The sequence below is a fragment of the Kogia breviceps genome, chromosome 9 (genome assembly GCF_026419965.1).
Source record: "Kogia breviceps isolate mKogBre1 chromosome 9, mKogBre1 haplotype 1, whole genome shotgun sequence".
NCBI classification, from domain to species: Eukaryota; Metazoa; Chordata; class Mammalia; order Artiodactyla; family Physeteridae; genus Kogia; species Kogia breviceps.
The window spans coordinates 44,280,692-44,303,847 of NC_081318.1; the positions used below are offsets into that span (position 1 = coordinate 44,280,692).

At 37.4% G+C, this 23,156-nt stretch overlaps 1 protein-coding gene across 4 annotated transcripts in view; it reads left to right on the plus strand.

The window, feature by feature from the left end:
• The first annotated feature begins 47 nt into the window (after positions 1 to 47).
• NT5C3A (5'-nucleotidase, cytosolic IIIA) overlaps positions 48 to 23,156 on the plus strand; it is a 42,222-nt gene continuing 19,113 nt past the window's right edge. The window contains exon 1 of one of the 4 annotated variants that reach the window (XM_059074650.2): positions 48 to 446. In XM_059074650.2, the coding sequence (XP_058930633.1) occupies positions 309 to 446 (138 nt within the window). In that variant the 5' untranslated portion in view covers positions 48 to 308. Of the gene's footprint in view, positions 447 to 22,127; positions 22,163 to 23,156 lie in introns of those variants that run through there. The other 3 variants (XM_059074651.2, XM_067042359.1, XM_067042358.1) reach the window with 3 other exon arrangements.

A 23,156-nucleotide genomic window follows, 5' to 3' on the forward strand; every position in this document is an offset into this window, starting at 1 on the left:
ACCACTGCCTGGTCCTCATTAGCAGAGAGAGAGAGAGAATTAATTCCAAGTACCCTTTTCTGTCCTCACTCTCTCGGACCCATGTTCTGAGAATGTCCGCTTCGCAACCTTGGCCGCCCACACAGGCTAGTCCCTCCTCCTCCCTCCGGCTTCCCGCCGCTGGGCGCTCGTGGGTGGGGCTTTCCTGGGGGTGGGGCTCATGCAGGCGGGGCGGGGCGTTGGGGCTTCTTCACTGGCTGGCGCTTCCGAGGCCCGCAGCCACCTAGCGACCTCTTTTCTTGGAACGCGAGGCGCAGGAGGTCCTGTCCATGGACCGATCCGCGGTGGCGAGGGTGGGCGCGGTAGCGAGCGCCAGCGTGTGCGCCGTTGTGGCGGGGGCGGTGCTGGCCCAGTACATTTTCACCTTAAAGAGAAAGACGGGCCGGAAGACCAAGATCATCGAGATGGTGAGTATGGGGGCTCGTCGCTATGGAGCGCTTAGGGGGCCGCGGGTGGTCCGTAAGGCCTCGCCTTCCCGTGTCGACCGCTGCTGGAATGAGAGGGGCCCACAGGGGAGCGGTTCGCCCCGCGTGCGGCCACCCCGCGGCCAGGTGACCTGGTCTGGACCCTCGACGGCGGCGCTCGGCTTCCCATGGGCTTTGTCATGTCTCCATTTGAAACAAAAAGGCAGCAAAATAGGTGATTCGGAAACAAGCTGCCTCCCGCTGCAAAACCCGTTTTTTCGAGAAATAAACGGACGTTTCTGGGCAGATTTCGCCTTCCCTCATCCCGCGTCAAACCGTTGCAACAATCCCATTCTGATGAGGGGTTTTTTTTTTCCACCGTGGCTAGGATGAGTTCGATTATGACAAGGTGTAACTTATCAGTGGTTAATTAAAGGAATGCCAGTTAACCCAGCTGTAGTTCAAAATACTTTATTTTGTATTTGAATGTTATTCCTTCTTGTCTCAAACTGCCGGGATGTACCTTCGTGTTCATTTTTTCCCCGTAAGCCTCTTACATAACGGCTTAGAAATTTATTTTCAATTTTATTGTAAGACAGTGTTTGAAGAATTCCACTTGAGATACATTATAAGCAATATTTTCTCCAAAGTTGGGGATGTTTTTAGGTTTTTGTTTTTTAAATGGAGCCCACTCGTCAAGACAGTTTTCTCAGTGAGTTGCATTCTAATATACTTCCTGGAGTGAAGAATCCCGTGTATACTCTCGATGAAGTACTACACGCGTGAATTTCTGGGGTCAAGTATTTTTGACAAGTCAGTTGACGGTTTACCGCTGTACTAAATAATATCATTTTAGGTTCATGTTAGAATACTTAGCCCAATCATATGTTCTAATCGATCAAAGAAACTTTTTGTCCCGTTGTTTGCTATTGGCCCTAGGTTGAATACAGAAATATTTTTCCATAAATAAAAGTTTAAAAAAATGTTAATTCTCACATATCTCATATGCCAATAGTTTTGTTTATTGGTAGGGTTAAATTAGTCTTAGATTATTATTACATAGTCTTTCTCCATCTCTGTACTCATAACAGCAAATGTTTTTATCTCAAAACTTTCATTTTGTTTATGTTGCTGTCCTGCATAGAAAACTTTGGTGGCTTCCTTTTGTTCCAAACCCAAAATGTATAATACAAATGTGGGGGAAAAACTCACATTGCCATACCTTCTTGTATGTACTTAGACTGTGGATTAGTCTATCACTTCTTCTCTAAATCAGGTAGAGGTAAAAATCAATGCTTTCATAAAATCCACAATGAAGCCATTATAAGAACAGTTTGCCATCTTTGTGAAAATAATTAAGGCCAATTGTTTGTAGTACAGAAATCAGTCAATCTTTATATATACATAATATGTTATATTAATTCAAGCATAGGGACAAGTAGTCTTGTGGCTACAACATAATATACAGATGTGTGTTTGTTTTTGTTTTTTAATTTATTAATTTATTTATTTATTTATGGCTGCGTTGGGTCTTTGTTGCTGTGCGCGGGCTTTCTCTAGTTGCGGTGAGCAGGGGCTACTACTTTTGGTTGTGGTGCGCGGGCTTCTCATTGTTGCAGAGCACGGGCTCTAGGCGCGCGGGCTTCAGTAGTTGTGGCACGTGGGCTCAGTAGTTGTGGCTCGCAAGCTCTAGAGCGCAGGCTCAGTAGTTGTGGCACACGGGCTTAGTTGCTCCGCAGCATGTGGGATCTTTCCGGACCAGGGATTGAACCCCTGTCCCCTGCATTGGTAGGTGGTTTCTTAACTACTGAGACACCAGGAAGCCACAGATGTGTATTTGGAAGGAAAAGATGGGGAATGTGGGCAAAGAGGCCAAATTGTAAAGGAGTCTTGTAAAGCCATTCTAAAGGCTTTGCCCTTTATCTTGTAGGCAATAGGGGGCCATGAAAGGTTTTTAAACAGGATAGTTGCATGTTCAAAACTATATTTTATACAGATCACTTAGACAAGATAGGGTGAAAGGGGAGAGCCTGGAAAGAAGGAAATAATTTAGGAGGTTGTTGGCAGTATTCATTGTGAAAGATGATTAGGGTCTAGACTAGGAAACAAGCGATCAGAGTATAAACATTTCAGAGGTAAAATCAACAGGACTTAGTGACACTACAAACTCTGGACTCATACAAACCTAGCTTTGAATGTAGGCTTTCTCATTTATCAAGTGTGATCTTGGGCAAGTTATTTAACTCCTCTGAGTCTATTTCTTCATCTATTAATTGGAAGATGATAATACTACCTACTTCATGGGATAGTTGTGAAGATTACATGAAATAACACAGTGGACATAATTGCTATCATTTGTGAGCTTATCATTATTTATGATCATTAAATAAAGAGATTAATCACAGGGGTGGGGGGGATTACAGAGTAAATGGTGATACTGGCTACATTATTAGACAAGATAGAAAGGGGGAAAGAAAGAGGAGGTAGGGACAATGTGGAACAATAAGTTCACTTTGTCCTGTTTAGCCAAGTAGAAATGTCCATAAATTAGTTAAAATAAGTAAAGTGCTTAGAAAAGCATTTGTTGCCATATATTGGCCCATAGTAATATATAGTATATACATTACCTGTTATTATTAGCAACAGCAACTGAAAATGTAGTGCTGGAGTTGCAAAGATAAACTGGGACTAGAAACTACTTTCTCAAGTGTCTAGCCTCTTGGCAGTAATAGTGGAAATGATTATAATTTCTCACCCATAACTTTGCAGCAAAATGAAAAAAGAAAACTTGAGAATACTGACATATAGTGGGTGTTCAGTAAAGAAAACAAAGATCTCAGAGATGGGGTAACAGGACATGTTTCCAAAAGAAGGGGCAGAGGCAGAAGTGTCCGTCTGCACAGATCAAAAATTGACTGAAAGCCTTGTGGGTTGGACAGCCACTAGAAGAACAATGGAGTGAAGAAGACCAGAAAGTGATTGTTGAGTACAAAACTACTTGTGCCGTCAGTGTACGTTTGGTTTGGTTTTGGTTCTGAATGGTTGGCATGTGACCATGTTGGCAGGTGACCATGTTGGCAGGCGGAATGGCAGTGAAAAATGAGTGCTTAAAGAAGTGAAAGAGGAGGAAGGGAATTCCCTGGTGGTCCAGTGGTTAGCACTCGGCTGCCATGGTCTGGGTTCAATCCCTGGTTGGGGAACTAAGATCTCCCAAGCCCCACAGACAGCTTGGCCAAAAAAAAAAATAAAGAGGGGGAGAGGGAAAATCAAGCTGAGTTCCAGAGGAGGTAGGAAGATAGGGGAAAGAGAACACAGGTGGGCAGATGCCTTTTTAAAGGAATAAGGAACATCCCTCTCTCTAAGAGTGAATAGTAGCCCCTCGCTATCCATGGGGGATTGGTTCCAGGACCCACTTGGATACCAAAGTCCAAGGATGCTCAGTGGTGTAGTATTTACTTATAACCTATACACAACCTCCTATATACTTTAAATCATCTTTAAATTATCTCTAATACCGAATACAATGTAAATGGTATGTAAATAGTTGTAAATACAATGTAAGTGCTATGTAAATTGTTGCCAGTAAGCAGCAAATTCAAGTTTTGCTTTTTGGAACTTTCTGGTATTTTCCCCCCACATATTTTCAGTCCTTTGCTGGTTGAATCGCTGATGTGGAACTGACAGATATGGATGGCCGACTGTACTACTCACTGATTTATAGCATCCACTTACTTCTGCATATTTTAATTTACATTATGTCTTATTTTCAGCCCTGCACTAACTGTCTCTACTTTGTTCTTTACTTCTGTCCAGTTGACTTAATTTCTCCTACTAAACGACACCTCTTTCCAATTTTTATATATCAACTGTTTTCTTTTTTGTTTGTTTTGTATTACCAGAATATATTCTGGTTTTACTTTTTACCAGCAGATTACTTATTTTTTTCCAATAGAAAACTAATTCCAAAAAAAGATGAGATGGTTTAATCTTATTCAGTTCTTCTCATATCCTTTATTAAAGGTACAAACTTAGTTATAAGATAAATAAGTACTAGGGTTATAATGTACAACATAATGACTATGGCTAACACTGCTGTAGGACATATAGGAAGGCTGCTAAGAGATTAAATCCTAAAAGTTCTCATCACAAACAGAGACTTTTTTTTTTCGTTTTCTTATTGTATCTATATGAGATGATGGATGCTAAGTAAACTTATTGCAGAAATCATTTCACAATATATGTATGTCAAATCATTATGCTGTATACCTTAAATTTATACAGTGACGTATGTCAGTTATATCTCTGGGGAATTCTCCCAAAGTAGAAGTATCTAACAAATGAAATAAAATGGAAGCACAAAACCAGAACAAATGTATAGCCTCAACACTATTCCCTAAAGAGCAACAAAGAGGGTGGAAATTATTTGGACAGCAGGAATAGGAGAGATGGAACTGTCACTGGAAGTTCCCCAACCAGTTAAAATTGTCATTTCTAATTTAAACGCATCTCAAGTATTTATGGCTTCCTTGTGAACATCAGCAGTTATTCCTTAAATAGTTGGTGCTGTTTTTGAAACTTCAGTGTGTTTCCTTCCTGGAGATAAACTTCTAACAAAAACTTCTTCCTTTCTTCTAAAGATAATATCAAATGTTTTCTGGGTACTATTCTAAGTGGAAAGCCCACTATTGAGTCTATATTTAGATATATTTAGAAAAGGGAGGGGGGAAATCAAGATTCAAACAGCTGCTTTAGTGGATCAACACTATCACATAGGCTTTTAAAATATTTCTATAACTCAACTTTCATCTAATTTATATTAGTGCAGAAATTTATGACCTTTTAGCGCCTGTTTTGAGTTCTTGATTTGTTCTGTGAAGCATATTCCCTGAACTCCTGGGGCATTTCCTGATGATTTCTCATAATTTAGCAAATTATGTACTCATATTGTTTACTGTAATGTATATTCTTGAAGAGTCTGGATTGGTGCATAGTTCTTTGTCATCCTTTTTTATTAATTGTACTTGACTAAGAGAAACAGAGACCCCAAATCAGTGGCTTTATTAAACAGTACAGATTTTATTTTTTTAGTGTAACAAGAAGTCCAAAAAATAGGCAGTTGCTGGTGTTAATTAGAGGGTACAAGGATATGAAGAGGTCTTTGAAATGTCCTTGGCTTTTCTCATGGTCACAAGATGGCTGTTGTAGTCCTGGCCAACATCTCCATCTTCCAGGCAGCAGAAAGGAGGACGCAGGGAGTAGAATACTTATTTAATCTAAAACTTTCTTCTTGCATGTCATTGGAGGGAACAGTGTCGTATGGTCATCCTAACTGTAAGTGAAGCTGAGGAATTTTTTTTTTTTTTTGATTGAGCAACTTGCCACCCTCTGACAAAATTGAGATTCTATTAGTAAGAAGAAGAGGAGGGTGTATATTAGGTAATAACCAGTCTACCATGCCACACCACAGTGCCTGTTCTTTTTTCATATCATTGACTATTCAGTAAGTATTCAATATTTAATCAAATGAAAACACCTGTATATAATATTATATTACCAGTGGTCAGTAGGCTGGTAGAAAAATAGAGCATTCCAACTATTCCAAGTATTTGGTAATACAGCAGTAGAGAATACAACTTCTGAATAGCTTTGATCTTCTGTCCACCCCAAGAGTAAAGATTTATTCATTCACACCTGAAATATCTAGATCTTAAATAGCTCCTGCACATGGCCACTGCCTTCATACATGCTAATGAGATTTAGAAGCTAATCTCCCAAATGTGTCACAACTAGCTTAAAAGCTAAAGTCCTAACAGTACTTCTAGAATGAATGAATATAAATGTCTTGAGAGAGAGATCCACAGAAGGCTTTGTGGAGTTCAAAGGAACAGGAGATGACATTGGGTAATGTTCTATGGATGTGGTGGTATTTGAGGGGTAGCAATCATGATTAGTCCAATTTGAGTAAAATATATTGTCAAATAAGGAAAATACATTAAAATCTTAACTTTGGCAAAGAAAATATCCAAGGTCATCTTGACTCTCCAAATTTGGAAGTATGGAAATGTTTCTACCAGGCATATGACTTTGTCTTTTCAAAGCACATTTGTCATGTTTCCTGTGTGTTATCCTCATGCAGCAAGTTAACCACATTTTCAACTTCAGTGAAAAGTGTGATCTTTTTTTTTTTTTTAAGTCAGTGACCCTTACTCTTATTTTATTTATTTATTTATTTATTTATTTAATTTATTTTTGGCTGTGTTGGGTCTTCGTTTCTGTGCTAGGGCTTTCTCTAGTTGCAGCAAGTGGGGGCCACTCCTCAACGCGGTGCGCGGGCCTCTCACTATCACGGCCTCTCTTGTTGCGGATAATAGGCTCCAGACGCGCAGGCTCAGTAGTTGTGGCTCATGGGCCTAGTTGCTCCGCGGCATGTGGGATCTTCCCAGACCAGGGCTCGAACCCATGTCCCCTGCATTAGCAGGCAGATTCTCAACCACTGAGCCACCAGGGAAGCCCAAAGTGTGATCTCTTATCTAGTGAGCCATTTTTATATTAGCTAGAATAGTTCCTGAAAAAGTTTTAGCTTTACAAATTTTTTTTTGATTATTCCTTTTGTTGTGAATTCATTTACATGACAGATAGAGCCACCCTTGAACCAGACAGTATTATTTTTAATTTATTCAAGAATTTTGTTTTCTGGCTAAAGCTGTCATATCCTTAGATCCTTTTACTTTCTTCATTTAACAAGCTCCCCCCCACCACCCAGTGATTCTGAGGCTTGCAAAAGTTTGAGAACCATTGAAGTAAACAATTCAAATTCTTGCCTTCAGCAAAATTACAAATTTTGCAAGTCACAAGACTTCCAAGTCTTGTACTCACAAATAGTGAAAGTTGGGGCTGCCAGAAATTACTGTGTGAAGAAGTGAAAGCAGAGTGATGAGGATGTAGAAAAGTGGGCACTTTCATTTACTCTGGAGGTGGTATACATTGGTTAAATAAATAATAGTGCATGGTTAAATTATGGTGCATTTGTATAATAAAATATTGTGCAGCTTTAGAAGCAAAAAAGTAAATCTGCATGAGTTAACATTTTAAAAAGCTCAAATGAGTTGGCCAAGAGGCACATGAAAAGCTGCTCAACATAACTAATTATTATTGAAATGCAGATCAAAACTACAATGACGGGCTTCCCTGGTGGCGCAGTGGTTGAGAGTCCGCCTGCCAATGCAGGGGACGCGGGTTTGTGCCCTGGTCTGGGAGGATCCCACATGCCGCGGAGCGGCTGGGCCCGTGAGCCATGGCCGCTGAGCCTGCGTGTCCGGAGCCTGTGCTCCGCAACGGGAGAGGCCACAACAGTGAGAGGCCCGCATACAGCAAAAAAAAAATAACAAAACTACAATGAGGTTATCACCTCACACCAGTTAGAATGGGCATCATCAGAAAATCTACAAACAACAAATGCTGGAGAGGGTGTGGAGAAAAGGGAACCCTCTTGTGCTGTTGTTAGGAATGTAAATTGATACAGCCACTATGAAGAACAGTATGGATTCCTTAAAAAACTAAAAATAGAATTACCATATGACCCAGCAATCCCACTCCTGGGCATATACCCAGAGAAAACCATAATTCAAAAAGACACATGCACCACAATGTTCATTGCAGCACTATTTACAATAGCCAGGTCATGGAAGCAACCTAAATGCCCATCGACAGACAAATGGATAAAGAAGATGTGGTACATATATACAGTGGAATATTACTCAGCCATAAAAAGGAACGAAATTGGGTCATTTGTAGAGACCTGGATGGACCTAGAGACTGTCATACAGAGTGAAGGAAGTCAGAAAGAGAAAAACAAATATTGTATATTAATGCATATATGTGGAATCTAGAAAAATGGTACAGATGAACCAGTTTGCAGGGCAGAAATAGAAACACAGATGTAGAGAACAAACGTATGGACACCAAGGGGGGAAAGTGGCGGGGGGTGGTGGTGGTGATGTGATGAATTGGGCGATTGGGATTGACTTGTATACACTGATGTGTATAAAATGGATGACTAATAAGAACCTGCTGTATAAAAAATAAATAAAATTAAATTTAAAAAAAAACAAAAGCTCAAACAAGGGGGAAAATAGCAAGTTGGAGGACAGTTGTGGTTCCAAAAGAGATACACATATATATGCTTGTTATTGGAAATTCTTGAAAAACTGTATTAGAAGCTGTTTATAGTTGTTGCTGGTGAGAGTCAAACTTGGGAGGTTGAGACTGAGGAGGAAGCCTTCAACTTTTTCATCCTTTAACGTTTCATACTGTTTGAAAGAACATGAGCATGTATTTTATATATTTTTAAAAACTGGTAGTTAAAATCAGTAACATAAAAAGTGTGTTGGGACCACATTGTAGAAGCATCTTTATTATCAGGTGTTTGTAATTAATTTGCTAAAGAGCCTTTGAGTTTGTTTTTCTAAAATAAATAAGATCTGGAATGCATTTTAGTATGAATAACCTGGTAGCTGAGTTACACTGAATTAGCATTACTAGGATCAGGAAGAGAGAAGTATAGGGGAGGAGAAAATAATTTTCCCTCCACCTTTCTAAATTATCCACTGGGGACCCCATAACAAGACAAACTAACAAGAGAAAAACAAACAAGTTCATTAACGTGTACACATGGGCGATAACAGGGGGAAATGAGTAACTCCTGGATGCCTTAGAATTATACCATCTAAAGCTAAAGACAAAAGAACGGTGTGGGAGCTTGTTAAGAGTTGCCGCAGAAGAAGAGTATGGCAAGCCTGACCTAGGGTTGATACACAGATTTAAGTGCATTCTCCATTAATATGTTTCTTGTGCTTTACTCATCTTCTCTTCCTGGTACAAAGGGAGACACACAAATGGAGATGTCCTTCATAAATGTAAATTTCCATTACAAAAAGGTAATTTCTACTCTGTTTTCAGAGCTTCTCCTTTGTCTGCTGTTTCTTTGAAATAATCATCTCAAAATAATCTTTATGCCAAAGAGGTACACCTTGGGGTGGCAAACCTACCACTCTGGATGAGCAGGAATTAAAATAAGCCTGGAGTAAAGAGAATGACTATGCTCTCTAGACTGCTGTGGGAGCAGTTGAAAGAGGAGGACAGACAGAGGATTGCAGAGGTGAAATCTACAGATCTGAAAGGGAGCAGAATTTGTAACCCCAAAATATGCCTCTGTGGCATTAAGGATTATTTTAGGCTGATTATTTTTTTTTAAAACAGCTGACACAAGAGAAACTGAAAAGTAAGCAGAAGTTATCCTTTGATAAGAACAATTTACACTTATAAGGGAAATCTCCATTTGTAGGGGTGTCTGCCTCTTTCTGTCAGAAAGAGGGCAACAACTGAATCTATAGAAACTCTTAAAGGTCTTAACTCCACATGACAACCATACCCTTATTTACTGAGCTTTGCCCGAAAACCTGGCTTTCCCCTGCCCAGCATCTTTTGTCTTTAGCTAGAGATAGTTTTTAAGGCGATGGCTTGGGCCATTTTGAGAGTTAACTCAGTTCTCCTGGGTATCTCTCATGTATACAGGAAGTATACTGTATATGTTATTCAACTTGTTTTTCTCAATCTGTCTTTTATTACAGGGGAGTCTCAGCCAGGAACCTAGAAAGATAGAGGGAAAATCACTCCCCCTCCCCCACAGATTTTATAATTTTGCCAAGCGTTCTGGGTTATCCTTAATTTTTCACAGCAGTTTGAATGTTCCCTATAATTTATGCTAAATCATTTCCATATATTCCTCTTTTACTTGTTTTTAAAATAATTATTAAATAATATTTAATAATGTATTAATATTAATAATTATTATTAAATTAATAAGCATACAGAGAGACTTCCCTGGTGGTGCAGTGGTTAAGAATCCGCCTGCCAATTCAGGGGACACAGGTTCGAGCCCTGGTCCTGGAAGATCCCACATGCCATGGAGCAGCTAAGTCCGTGTGCCACAACTACTGAGCCGGCGCTCTAGAGCCCGCAAGCCACAACTCCTGAGCCCGTGCGCTACAACTACTGAAGCCCACGTGCCTAGAGCCCGTGCTCCACCACAAGGGAAGCCACTGCAAGGAGAAGCCCGCACACCGCAATGAAGAGTAGACCCCGCTTGTAGAGAAAGCCCGCATGCTGCAATGAAGACCCAACACAGCAAAAAATAAATAAATAAATTTATTTTTAAAAAATACAGAGAATCTGCAATCCTATTTTAATCTTTACTCTTCTTTTAATTATAGGTTGTAATTTATATCTTCATGTAATTACTTATTTGAAATCTAATGTCATGAACCTTACCTGATAGGTTTTCCCCCTTTAAAAAAAACAGCAATCAGAAATTATACAATCCTGTTTTTCTGTCAGCAGGTGGCAGACTTCTCCCTCTGCTATGACACGGTGCTACATTTCTAAACTATTTACCTTCCTTATTAATGCACTTTTATGTTTACCATCTATTTCTTAAACCTGAAGGGGAACAGAATATGCCACCCGAAAATGTGCCATTTTGGCATGTGGATTATTTGGTGCTGAAGGCAGTTAAGACTCAGCCGACTCAGGAAAGGCTTTTTACCTCCTCCTTAACTGCCTAAAAATTTAGAAAGGGGTCCTGTACCAGGAAGAGAGCTATTACCAGAGATCACATTTTTCATCTGAGAGACTTATCTGCATAGCAGGACAAATGTTTGTTTACCAAACGTTTGCTCTTCCCCTCTTCCTGTGAATTGCCTTACTCCCCTTTAAAGCCCCAGACTCCTACCTCTTTCTCCTTAGCTCAGTATGGTATATAAGCCTCAATTGGCTGGCTGTCTTTGGGTCTCATATCTTTGTAGGAGCTCTTGTAGGTACGAAAAAAAAATTTTCTGTTAATCTGTCATTTTAGTACGGGGGATCTCAGGCAAGAATCTAGAAGGATAGAAAATTTTTTCCCTCTCCTAAAAACCATTAACCTATGAAATTTAAATCAAGTATGACAGTATTCTGCCATTATAAATGTAAATGCCATTTGTCTACTTTTTTTCAACATATGTTCTTCATTTTCAAGGTGCTAATAGATTACAAAGTTGTTTAGCAGTTGATTGGAGGGTTGCTTAATTTGTTTGGCAAGTTCCTGCTTATAATTAGGTGGAAGTAGACGGTCAGAGGTTTAACATGATGTGGGTTCCTGCAACATCCTTCCTGCCTCTGTTGTATCTCCTCTGAAGCCTTGTTGTGGCACAGCCCTCTCATTTACCTTACCTCAAATGTCCCGCTCAGAGTCTGGGTTCTAAATACACCATCAAAAAAATCATCATGTTATACAGTCTTGCCCCATGAACAGTTTGTCAGTTTATCTTGATTTCTCTGTCAGTCACACACACCATTAACGTTCTAGCGTTCTCATTCTCTAAGGGAATAAGACACTCGATGGATTTTGATAGAGGGAGATAGGAAAAGTTTGAGAACCTAACCTAGCTTTAAAGCATAGTGAAATGTTACAAAAAACCCACTGAAGTTCCCTAAGATAAAAGGGGGCTACACTGCATTAGAACTAGAAAACAATTAGAAACCGATTTGCATTTGGGTTAATTTGGCACTGCCTTGTTATCTTGTAACCAGGGAAAAGCAACTAAAACTTTGACGTATCTACTTATGTCCAAGTGTGCCCTGCATGTTTACCTAATTTAATCCTTAAAACACAGTACAGCTGATAATTATTGTAATTTTCTATCAGTTTGCTTAGGAACTTAGCCAATAAACAGAGCCAGCATTCAGTCTGATTATAGCTCTCTCTGAAGCTTTTGAGTAAAGCATGCTTCCAGTTGGGAATGAGAATTACTTCTTTGGTAAGGTGTTGTGTTGCTAATCTTTAAAAATTTTGTCTTTCTGAGCTAATTAAATATTCTATTTTGTCTTGTGCACAACTGTGTACCATGCATGATATTGTCACGTATTCCTAGTTTTGGCAGGAGAAGGAACTCTATCTACTGATCCATAATTATTATTGTTTTTCTCTGCATAATATAAATATTGTGGTTTATCTAGTAAAGAAACACAGTATTTTCTTTCTTTAACAAGTTATGCTAATCTGTGATCTGACCACTAGACAATCTTGTAAGGGAATGGGGTCATGTAATAGATGTTTGAGTTTAGTAGTTGGTAAATCCTTGGTTCAGATCTCAGCACTGCCACATTCTAATGGTTTAGCCCTGGACAGATTTCACTTTTGTAAGCCTTAGTTTCCAGTTTTCTAAAACGCTCCTGCCCCGTTTCCTTCAGGGTATTATATTAGAATATGTTCTGGTTTTGTGTTGTTATTTTTCATTTCACTTGTTTTAAATAATTACACTTTGGGAGAATTCTAACAGTATACTATTCTAATATCCACCTGGGTTATTAAGATTAAAAAAGAAATTATATACATGCAGTGTATACAATAAACAAAGCTGTTCTTTTCCCAACTTTATTTTAGACATGATGTTCTCATATAGTATATTATTCATATTAAGTAATGCATTTAAAAATGATTTCTAAACAGTATTCCATTTGAGCCTTCAGAGTACTAGTTTTATCATATATCTTTCTTAAAGTTAAAAAGATTGGGAATGAGGAATGTCCAGCATTATGCCAAATTCTGAGCAACAGTTTTTAACCTGAGTACCTAGCACTCTAGAAAACAGTACCTAGCCCAATCCCTGCATGCCTGCTGTCATAATTGTAGATGGTTCAGCTGACCTGGGTAGCACACTTGGAGGCTTGGCATATATCATTTACAATTACTGAGATTTAATTTCACTAAAATTGTATGAGAAACATGAGTTATTGCTGTATCTGTTTGACTCACTTTTGAGTCCCCTCTAGTATACTTACAGCAAGCACAGATCATGTGATTCATTCTATATTTCAAAATTAACTCATGGGGTCCACAGGTGTGGATTTCCAATCATTTGATTCAGCTTTAGGGGAGTTTTGATGATTAAGGACTCATGAGTATCTGAATTAAGATCCAGCTTTTTACAAGGAATTTCTCCATTTTTAATTATTTACCCATCTTAAACTTAATTTTCCCTTTGATTCTTTCTCTTTTTATTTCTGGTATAGTATATGCTGATATAAAATTAGAAAATCTAGATAAGCAAAAAAAAGTAATCTGCAATTTTCACCACCTAAAAACCCCCATATTTTATAGTAAATGTACTCCTTTCTCCTTCTGTACATATAACTATTAAGTATCATTTTTCCCAAAATGAAACCATACTATAACATTGTTTTTAACTTGTTAAAACAATGTTTAACTTGTTAATTTTTTTCTTAATAAACTTATACTTATTTTAATGACTATATTGTCTTTGGTATTATATACGGATATCATTAATTATTTAGCAAGTTCTTCATTGGTGAACATTTAGATTGTTTCTCACTTTCCGCTATGATAAATAATGGATCAGTGAACACTCTTGTAGCATCTGTGCATGTCCATGATTGTTTAAATGGAATTGCTTGATCAAAGCCTTTTGAATGTGCTGCCAGGGGTTTCCCTCTGAAAAGGTTGTACCAATTTATATTTTCATCAACAGTATATTTAAGTACCTAGCTCCGTGTTTTCCTGGGAGTAGATATCTTTTTTTTTTTTTTCTGATCTTTGCCAAATGATAGCTTTTTAAAGAAGTATTACTCGGGCTTCCCTGGTGGCGCAGTGGTTGAGAATCTGACTGCCGATGCAGGGGACACGGGTTCGTACCCCGGTCCGGGAAGATCCCACATGCCGCGGAGTGGCTGGGCCCGTGAGCCATGGCCGCGTAGCCTGCGCGTCCGGAGCCTGTGCTCCGCAACGGGAGAGGCCACAACAGTGAGAGGCCCGCATACCACCAAAAAAAAAAAAAAGAAGTATTACTATTTCTTTACTTTTGAAGTTGAACTTTTAAAAAAATTGGCCACATATTTTCTTCTTTTCTGAACCATCTGAGTTCTTTTTCTTGATTTGCAAGGGCTTTTATAAAATGACTTTCAGCCATGAGAGTATGTTAGAAATATATTTTTCCAATTTTTTTTGTTTCACTTCCATTTTTGAGTAGTCTAAATTGACCCTCCTTTTCAAACCTTTAAATGGCTTCATTAAGCCAATGTACTAATTCTTTAGAATGTTTTACTAACCTTGATTTGCACATGACTCCTCATTTACACATTATGACTTCATTCGATAGCCAGAGTAGGAGGAGAATATAGCATTAAATAGTTTGTATAACTTACTCACTAGTTTACCCTCCCAGCCATAGAATGAGGAAGGCTAACTACAGAAAAAAATAGTAAGGCTTTATGATTTTGCCCCAATAGATAACTTTCATTTTATCTTCATAAATATTACTTAATATATGCCATGTCCATTTCTTCTAAAGATGTAGTAGCATTATACACACTTTCACTTTCTTTTATTTTAGAACATGTAACTTTTAAAAAATAATCTTTGTTTTCTTCTAGGTATAAGATATTATTCATTAAAGAAAATTTAGAAAATACCAAAGAGTATGAAGAAGAAAACACAATCACCTGTGATCCTATCATTTCTCTTTGATAATTATTACTTAATCTTTGGAATATATTTGATTCAGTCATGTCAGATGATTATTTTACTATTGAATTTAGTTTGTTCCTGGGTTTGTTGTTTTTTTTCCTGCTTTATAATAAAGTGAATCAGCTATACATATACATATATCCCCATATCTCCTCCCTCTTGCATCTCCCTCCCACCCTTCCTATCCCACCCTGTCACTGGTTTATTATTTAAAACTTTTGTTATGTGTGTATTCATAAGTGAAATTAGGTATCTTTTCTCTTTTTGTCTCTTTTTGAGAGACATTTGTTTCAGGGTTTTATACTAGTTAGTTCATAAATAGAATTGGGTAGTTAACTTCTTTTTATGTGTTTTAGTTTATCTAGCATGGGAGCTGTTAAAGTTTGAAAGAGCTCACAAGTATAAAACCTGACCACAAAGCTTTTTGAAGGCTATTTTCTAATAAACTTATTTTTATAAGTTCTCTTTTAATGAGCACACATTCCATTGTTGGTTTCGGTTTGGTTTGGTTTGGTTTGGTTTGGCTTGGTTTATTGAAGTGTAGTTGATTTACAATGTTGTGTTAGTTTCTGGTGTATAGCAAAGTGATTTAGATATATTTATGGATAGATAGATAAAGATATTCTTTTTCAGATTCTTTTCCATTATAGTTTATTACAAGATATTGAATATAGTTCCCTGTGCTATACAGTAGGATCTTGTTTATTTTATATATAGTAGTTTGTCTGCTGATCCCAAACTTCTAATTTATCCCTTCCCCCCAGCCCTTTCCCCTTTGGTAACCATAAATTTGGTTTCTGTGTCACACATTCCATTATTGAATGTACTATATGTTATCAAAACTTTTCTAAGATTAAATTAATTACTTTGGTTCACTATGTTGAATTTATTAATATTCAGAGAGGTTTTGAAAGGGTTATATTTTGTGTTTTCTTCTATTTAATACTTTAAAAACTCAAGTTATCAACTGCTGATATCATCCATATAATTTCAAATAACTCTTTGCTATAAGTTATTAGTTTATGAACTTGAATCTCAGTAATTTTCATTGTTTTCTTACCTTATTACTTTTTTTTTTTTTTTTTTTTTTCCCGGTACGCGGGCCTCTCACTGCCGTGGTCTCTCCCATCGCGGAGCACAGGCTCCGGACGCGCAGGCTCAGCGGCCATGGCCCACGGGCCCAGCCGCTCCGCGGAATGTGGGATCCTCCCGGACCGGGGCACGAACCCGCGTCCCCTGCATCGGCAGGCGGACTCCCAACCGCCGCGCCACCAGGGAAACCCATACCTTATTACTTTTTAAATGAGTTTATTTAGCATAGCAAGAAGAAGGGATATTAAGTTGTCTTTGTACTCTCCTTTTAGATGTACTGCATATATCAATAATAAAAGCCATTAATAACATAACTTTTTTACCATTTTTATTATAACCCATATCAACATAGCAACCCTAAACAATACTGTTTCTTTTCAACATATAGAATGCCAACGTTGTGATGTGGAAGGAGTCCAAAATTAAAACAAAAGTTTTTCTTCTTGTTGCATTTCAGGCACAGAAATCCAGATATAATAAAATACGAACAAATTTCAGTGCTAAGCATCTTGAAAGATTAGAACATAGTACATTTGAGAGTTAGGAAAGACTTCCTTCATTCATCGTACTGTCTTACATCGGATTTTCTTGAACTTGACTTACTTATTGCAACACAAATGTCATTTCCTCTAAAGGAGTTTACAGAATTTATTACTTTTTTTTTTTTTTTTTTTTTTTGCGGTACGCGGGCCTCTCACTGTTGTGGCCTCTCCCATTGTGGAGCACAGGCTCTGGACGCGCAGGCTCAGCGGCCATGGCTCATGGGCCCAGCCGCTACGCGGCATGTGGGATCTTCCCGGACCGGGGCACGAACCCGTGTCCCCTGCATCGGCAGGCGGATTCTCAACCACTGCGCCACCAGGGAAGCCCAGAATTTATTACTTTTTAAATAAGAAAGTAAAAAGATATAGACTGTGTCCAAGAACTTCATTTGAGTTTCTGAAAATTAAGTTACTCAATCCTAGATTTTTGCGTAGAGTTTTTTTAATGTATACATATCAACAACGATGTATTTTTTTAATATATACATTTATTTATTTTATTTATTTATTTTTGGCTGCATTGGGTCTTCGGGCAAGCAGGGGCTACTCTTCGTTGCGGTGCCTACGGGCCTCCCACTGCTGTGGCCTCTCGTTGCAGAGCTCCGGCTCTAGAGCACAGACTCAGCAGTAGTGGCATGTGGGCTTAGTTGCTCCAAGGCATGTGGGATCTTCCCAGACCAGGGCTCGAACTTGTGTCCCCTTCATTGGCAGGCAGATTCCTAACTACTGCACCACCAGGGAAGCCCTGCATAGAGTTTTTAAGAAATGTTTTGAGATAAGAACCATAGGTTTTCCTCAGTTTATATATGTGTGTAAATTCATAAATGCAGCAATCAACTTTGCTAACAGTCACCTAATAGGATAAGTCTTTGGAATTATTTTAAATGAGAGAAAAACTTATGAGAAAATCTTTACTTGCTATTCATTTCCCCAACATATAATAATTCATTGTTTTCATCTCTGTTTTTGCTCCTTAAACATTTTAAACCATATTCATATAAGCATTTATATCACCTTGTTTCAATTTTATTTTGAACAGTCACACTTTTAAAGTTAGTTGACTGTTGTCTTTTTCCGAGAAGTTTTCAGAGAAGTCAAATGCCTAGACAGGTGTTTTGCATGTTTAAAAAAATGGTCTTTCTATTTACATCATGCAACAATTAGCAGGAACAAGTTTGGCAAGAGTCCTTATAGAGAGTATTACATCTCACCTCCTACTTAATTGTCTTCCTTATATGACTTTATTGTTTGGTGTGGAATAACTTCCTAGGGTGTCAAGCAAGTTCAGAGTGAAGTTTAAAAATACATTCCACAGAGAAATGGTAATTGGATTATGGTAAATTAACTGTGAGTTAGTAGTTAAGTCATATTGGATTATTGAGAAATAACTACATACCACAGGTTTTATGTGGGATTATGAAATTATTTTTTTCATATGTAACTATTAATTAATATAATACCTTTATTCCCTTTACTCTCTGCCCAAAGATTAAAGGCAAAATCAATTAATAAGTTATTAAGATTTAAACTGATAGATTTTGTGTGGACTTTTTTGTTTTTTCATTATTTCAAAATTTTGAGAAACTTTTTTGATGGCAAAATATGAAGTGATCATTTTTAGCTTTTCAAGTTAATTGAAAATTGATGGTATCTAAAAGTTGTAACAAGTTACTCTGAAGTACAAATGAATATCCCTTTCTCCGTTGATAAAGACAGCCAGTTTCAGTGCTATAAGGAGAGAAAAATCTGCCAAATATTTGAGTCCTGTATGATTCTTTGCTTTTGGCATATCAGTTTCAGGTTTAGAGTTTGCATCAGGAGTGATATGAGTAATTTTTGTTTCTATGACAGTGAATAAGCTCCAAGGCAACAAGGCCCAGTCATTGTGTCCAGAGATGAAAGTCCACTATGCTGCTAAAGAGACTGCCTTTATGACTTCTTTTATTCCTGAATCCTTTGTGTCTCCTCTCAAAAAAAAAAAAAGAGGATCCAAGAGCTATTTGAAACAAAATTCATTTTCTTTCATTCAGTACTTTGCTTGTGTCCTTGTTCCTTTTCTATGGCACAGTTTCAAAACATTACTCTTATCATACACATCTTTAGCCCTCTCATGTAAGTGTTATGTTTATAATATTACCTAGAAACAGTGCTGATAAAGAAAAAAAGTCTTCCAGCTCATGTATGTAAGTAACAAGTGACTTCTCCCAGACATTAGATTCCTTACCTATAATAAAGGGGGAAGTATTATCTTTCTCTTAAGGTTTTACTGATTAAATTACACAGGCATACCTCGTTTTATTACACTTTGCAGATATTGCATTTTTTTTACAAATTGAAGGTTTGTGGCAAACATGCATCAAGCAAGTCTATCGGGACCATTTTTCCTACAGCATTTGCTCACTTCATATCTCTGTGTCACATTTTGGTAATTCTCGCAGTATTTCAAACTTTTTCATTGCTATCATATTTGTTATTGTGGTCTGTAATCAGTGTTCTTTTTTTTTTTTTTTTTTTTTTTTTTTTTTTTTTTTTTTTTTTTTTTTGCGGTATGCGGGCCTCTCACTGTTGTGGCCTCTCCCGTTGCGGAGCACAGGCTCCGGACGCACAGGCTCAGCGGCCATGGCTCACGGGCTTAGTTGCTCCGCGGCATGTGGGATCTTCCCGGACCAGGGCACGAACCCGTGTCTCCTGCATCGGCAGGCGGATTCTCAACCACTGCGCCACCAGGGAAGCCCTGTAATCAGTGTTCTTTGATGTTACTATTACAAAAAGATTTTGACTTGCTGGAGGCTCAGGTGATCATTAGCACTTTTTAATAATACATTATTTTTAAATTAAGGTATGCACGTTTATTTAGACATAGAGGGACATCCCACCAGACTCACAATCCCACCCCCACCACATATACCCACCTACTAGATGGAATTGAAAGGCCAAAGAAGTACCCTATACGTGGTCAGGAAACAATGCTCATATTTCCTGTCTTCTCCACTCTCCTTAGAGTAACTGGACAGAACACTATCAAAGCCAAAGTCATCTATTCCTTAGAGACCAAAACACCCCTGTTGATAAGAAACTAGCCATCTTGGTTTTCATGCTGTAAAGTATTTTGTTTTGTTTTAGGGTAAACTGGCTGAATTCCTTGCTTCTGCCTCTACTTTAGAAATATTGTTTAAAATAATCCATCCGTATGATGTTGACTGGTTCTGATTTTTCTTTTTTAACTTTCTTTTCCAATTATGGACATGATCAGTTCTACTACTATATCATTTTTAACAAGTCATTTTTTCCCCAAGGAACTCATTTATTTTATGAAGCTCAGAAAATAAAAATGGCCCCTTAATCCCATTACTGATACTGTCTTATGTAATCTACTTTAGACTTTCCTGTGCTTATATAAAGATTTCTCCCCCCATACTGGACTCTTGCTATAGATACTCTCATAACTCTTTTCACTCAATAGTAGATCATGTATATCTCAGTATATATGTAAATATTGATCTCACAGAGAAGTACTGTATAGTGATTTAAGGCATGGATTCTGAAGTCCCAGAGACCTGAATTTGAATCCATTTCTGCCACTTGCTAGCTACAAGCCTTAATTTATTCACCTTTAAAATGAGGATAATAATAGCACATACCTTCTAGGGTTATGAATATGAGATGAGGTATGTCAAGTGCTTAAAAGTATCTGGCACAGAGTAAACCTACAATAAATTTTAGCTATTTATAATAATCATGTTTGAGAACTGTATAATTTTTTATGTGTTTACCCCAATTTATTCACCTCTCCAGTATTAATAAACATTTAGATACTGGGCATTTAAGCTGTTTACAGTTTCCCAGTATTATAAAGCAACCCTGCAATATACACCCTTGCAACTAAATCTTTGTGTACTGTTTTATTTCCTTAGGACATAAAATTGGTGTGTCAAAGGGAATGTATATTTCTAAAGCTTTTAATAATATTTCTAAATACCCCTCCAAAAAGGTTATGGAACTCTAACTCCAGCATTCTTTGTTGTTTTTGTTGAAGATGATTTATCTGGAGTCATGTTTCAAAGAGATATCTTTAAAATTCTTATCATTACTAACCATATTAATATATTAAAGGACAGTTAAGCCATCACATTCATACATAATACAGAGGTTTTTTCAAAATGGATCACCTGGTTGCCCTTGAGCCTCCATTACTAGAATATAAAAGATTTTCCTCTAAGAGAAATGTTATGTTGTCCATCTTCTCATCTTATTAAAATAAGATAGCAATGCCAAATTTTTAACATTTGGTAGGATACCAAGTTTGGATAATTTGTTAGTGGCCTTTTTTAAAAGCTATTTTAAAAGTTTTCGTGTTGTTTGTAATAGAGAATGCCACTTCACAGAGTTTGATTACTGAAATGTTTTGTGGGTTTGATTTCTCTTGAGTGTAGAAGAGAGAAGGCTGATATACAAATTTATTTACGTAAGTGTAGCATAGCCATGTTTCTAATGATAAAGCTTCCCAGAGCCCGTAGCATAACTTATGTATCAAGCTCTGCCACATGGTATTAGCATATTTAATCCTACTACTCAGTTTGAAAACAAGACTGATTTTTCTTTAAAGGTTAAAAATATTTCTTTTCACAACAGTTTGCTTTCATTTCCAGCAGGAAGGGAACTTTTCAATTTTTTTAACCATAAAAATTAGTTTTCATTGTGTTCAGATTTTTTAGTAGATCTATGCATGGTCTTGTTGAAATTTACAGTGTAGGAAAATATGAAGAAAAACATAAAAGTCACTTTAAATCCCACTGCCTTGCAATACAGACTGTTAACATCTTACTGACCACACTTTTATGCATCATGTTTTTTTCACATGTCTTAAATGAACTAATCTTTTTAAAACTGTAAAACATACATAACAAAGTAACTGTTTTTGAGTGTACAGTTCGATGGCATTAAGTACATTGACATCGTTGTGAAACCACCACCACCATCCATCTCCAGAACTCTTTTTATCTTCCAGACTGAAACTCTGTACCCGTTGAGCAATAGCTCCCCGCTCTCCCCTCCTTCAGCCCCTGGCAACCACAACCTACTCTTTTTCACTTTGTATTGAAATATAATATTCATACAGAAACGTACACATACTACAAGTACGTTGACAGCCAAAAAACACATGAGGAAGAGCGTATTTCTAAGTGTTACTGTTGAGGTTCCTTTTTTCTTTGCAGAGCAAGTTGGCAGTGCTCTAATAGTACAGATTTACCTTCTCTTAACTGCCACATTATTTTATTTGATCATGTTCTGTAGACTGACTGGTGACTAACTCAGAGCTAGCAAGCCTGTCACCCAGAGCATAATAAAGCACTGTGTAGTGATGCGTCACAAGACTGTTTTTGAATAGAGCTTATTAGCCAAGGCTTTTGGAACCGCCCTCAGCTGCACCTTGTGCTATATTAGTACTCCTCAGACAGGAAGAATTTTCTTTTGCTGCGGTAGCTTGTCCGGTTACCTTCAGGGTAAGTGTGTACAGTTCGTGTAAAAATGAGTTTCTCTTGTTTAACTTTATCTGATTCTTATTTGATTCTGTATCTTATTGAAATTTTAGGCATTTAAACATCCAAATTAAGAAAATAAAAACAGAATGATCCTGTATAATATAAAACTTCTTTACAGTTTGCAAATATATGAATATGTAAAACTTTGCAGTGTCTTGAGTCTCAGAAATTATAATTTTGTAGGATCCAATCTTAACAGCTTATTGTTTAAAAAAAAAAAGAGCTTATTGTTTCACGCATTGATGTTAAGGAAAAGCAAAGTACCCTCAGAAATCTCTTTTCAAGGGGGAAAAAGATCCAATTTTGTTGTTCATTAGTTGTTGTGTGACTCAGTTTTGCTGATAGCCACATGCTTTGTGTACCTAGGACTAGGAACTATTTATTATGGCTAGTAATAAAGATAATTTATTTTTATTTTGTGCCCATAAGCCTTATCCAGTATATCTTGGAATGGGTTTATACTGGTATGTTTTATAAATTAATAAAAGCTGGATTACTGTCAGTAAGGATTATAACACATTGTATATTGAAAATTAAGATTCAAACATATATATCACCATAATAGCCTAGAACGTTGTAGTTAACTTAGATTTAAATACTTGAACTTACCTTATTTTTTATAGTTAGCTAATGCAGCAGACCATTTCTTAAAGTAGTTTACTTGGTTTTTATTGGCAGCCTATATCCAAGCCCTGCATCTCTGGATACTGCTTACTACCTATGCTGTTGTTTTAGGACATATTCAAGGACAGAGGAACTCGGAGTACTCTAAGGGGAATCAGTATAAATTATCTACTTTCTATGTGCCTTGGTGTACTCATCTTGAAAAACACTATTAGCTCTTAGGTTAGTGGAGGTGGGGAGGATAGATGAATAAATTCTAAGCTTTGAAATGGTGTATTTTCATAAGTATCTACAAAATTCTGACTGAGAAGCCACATTTTACTATTTAAGA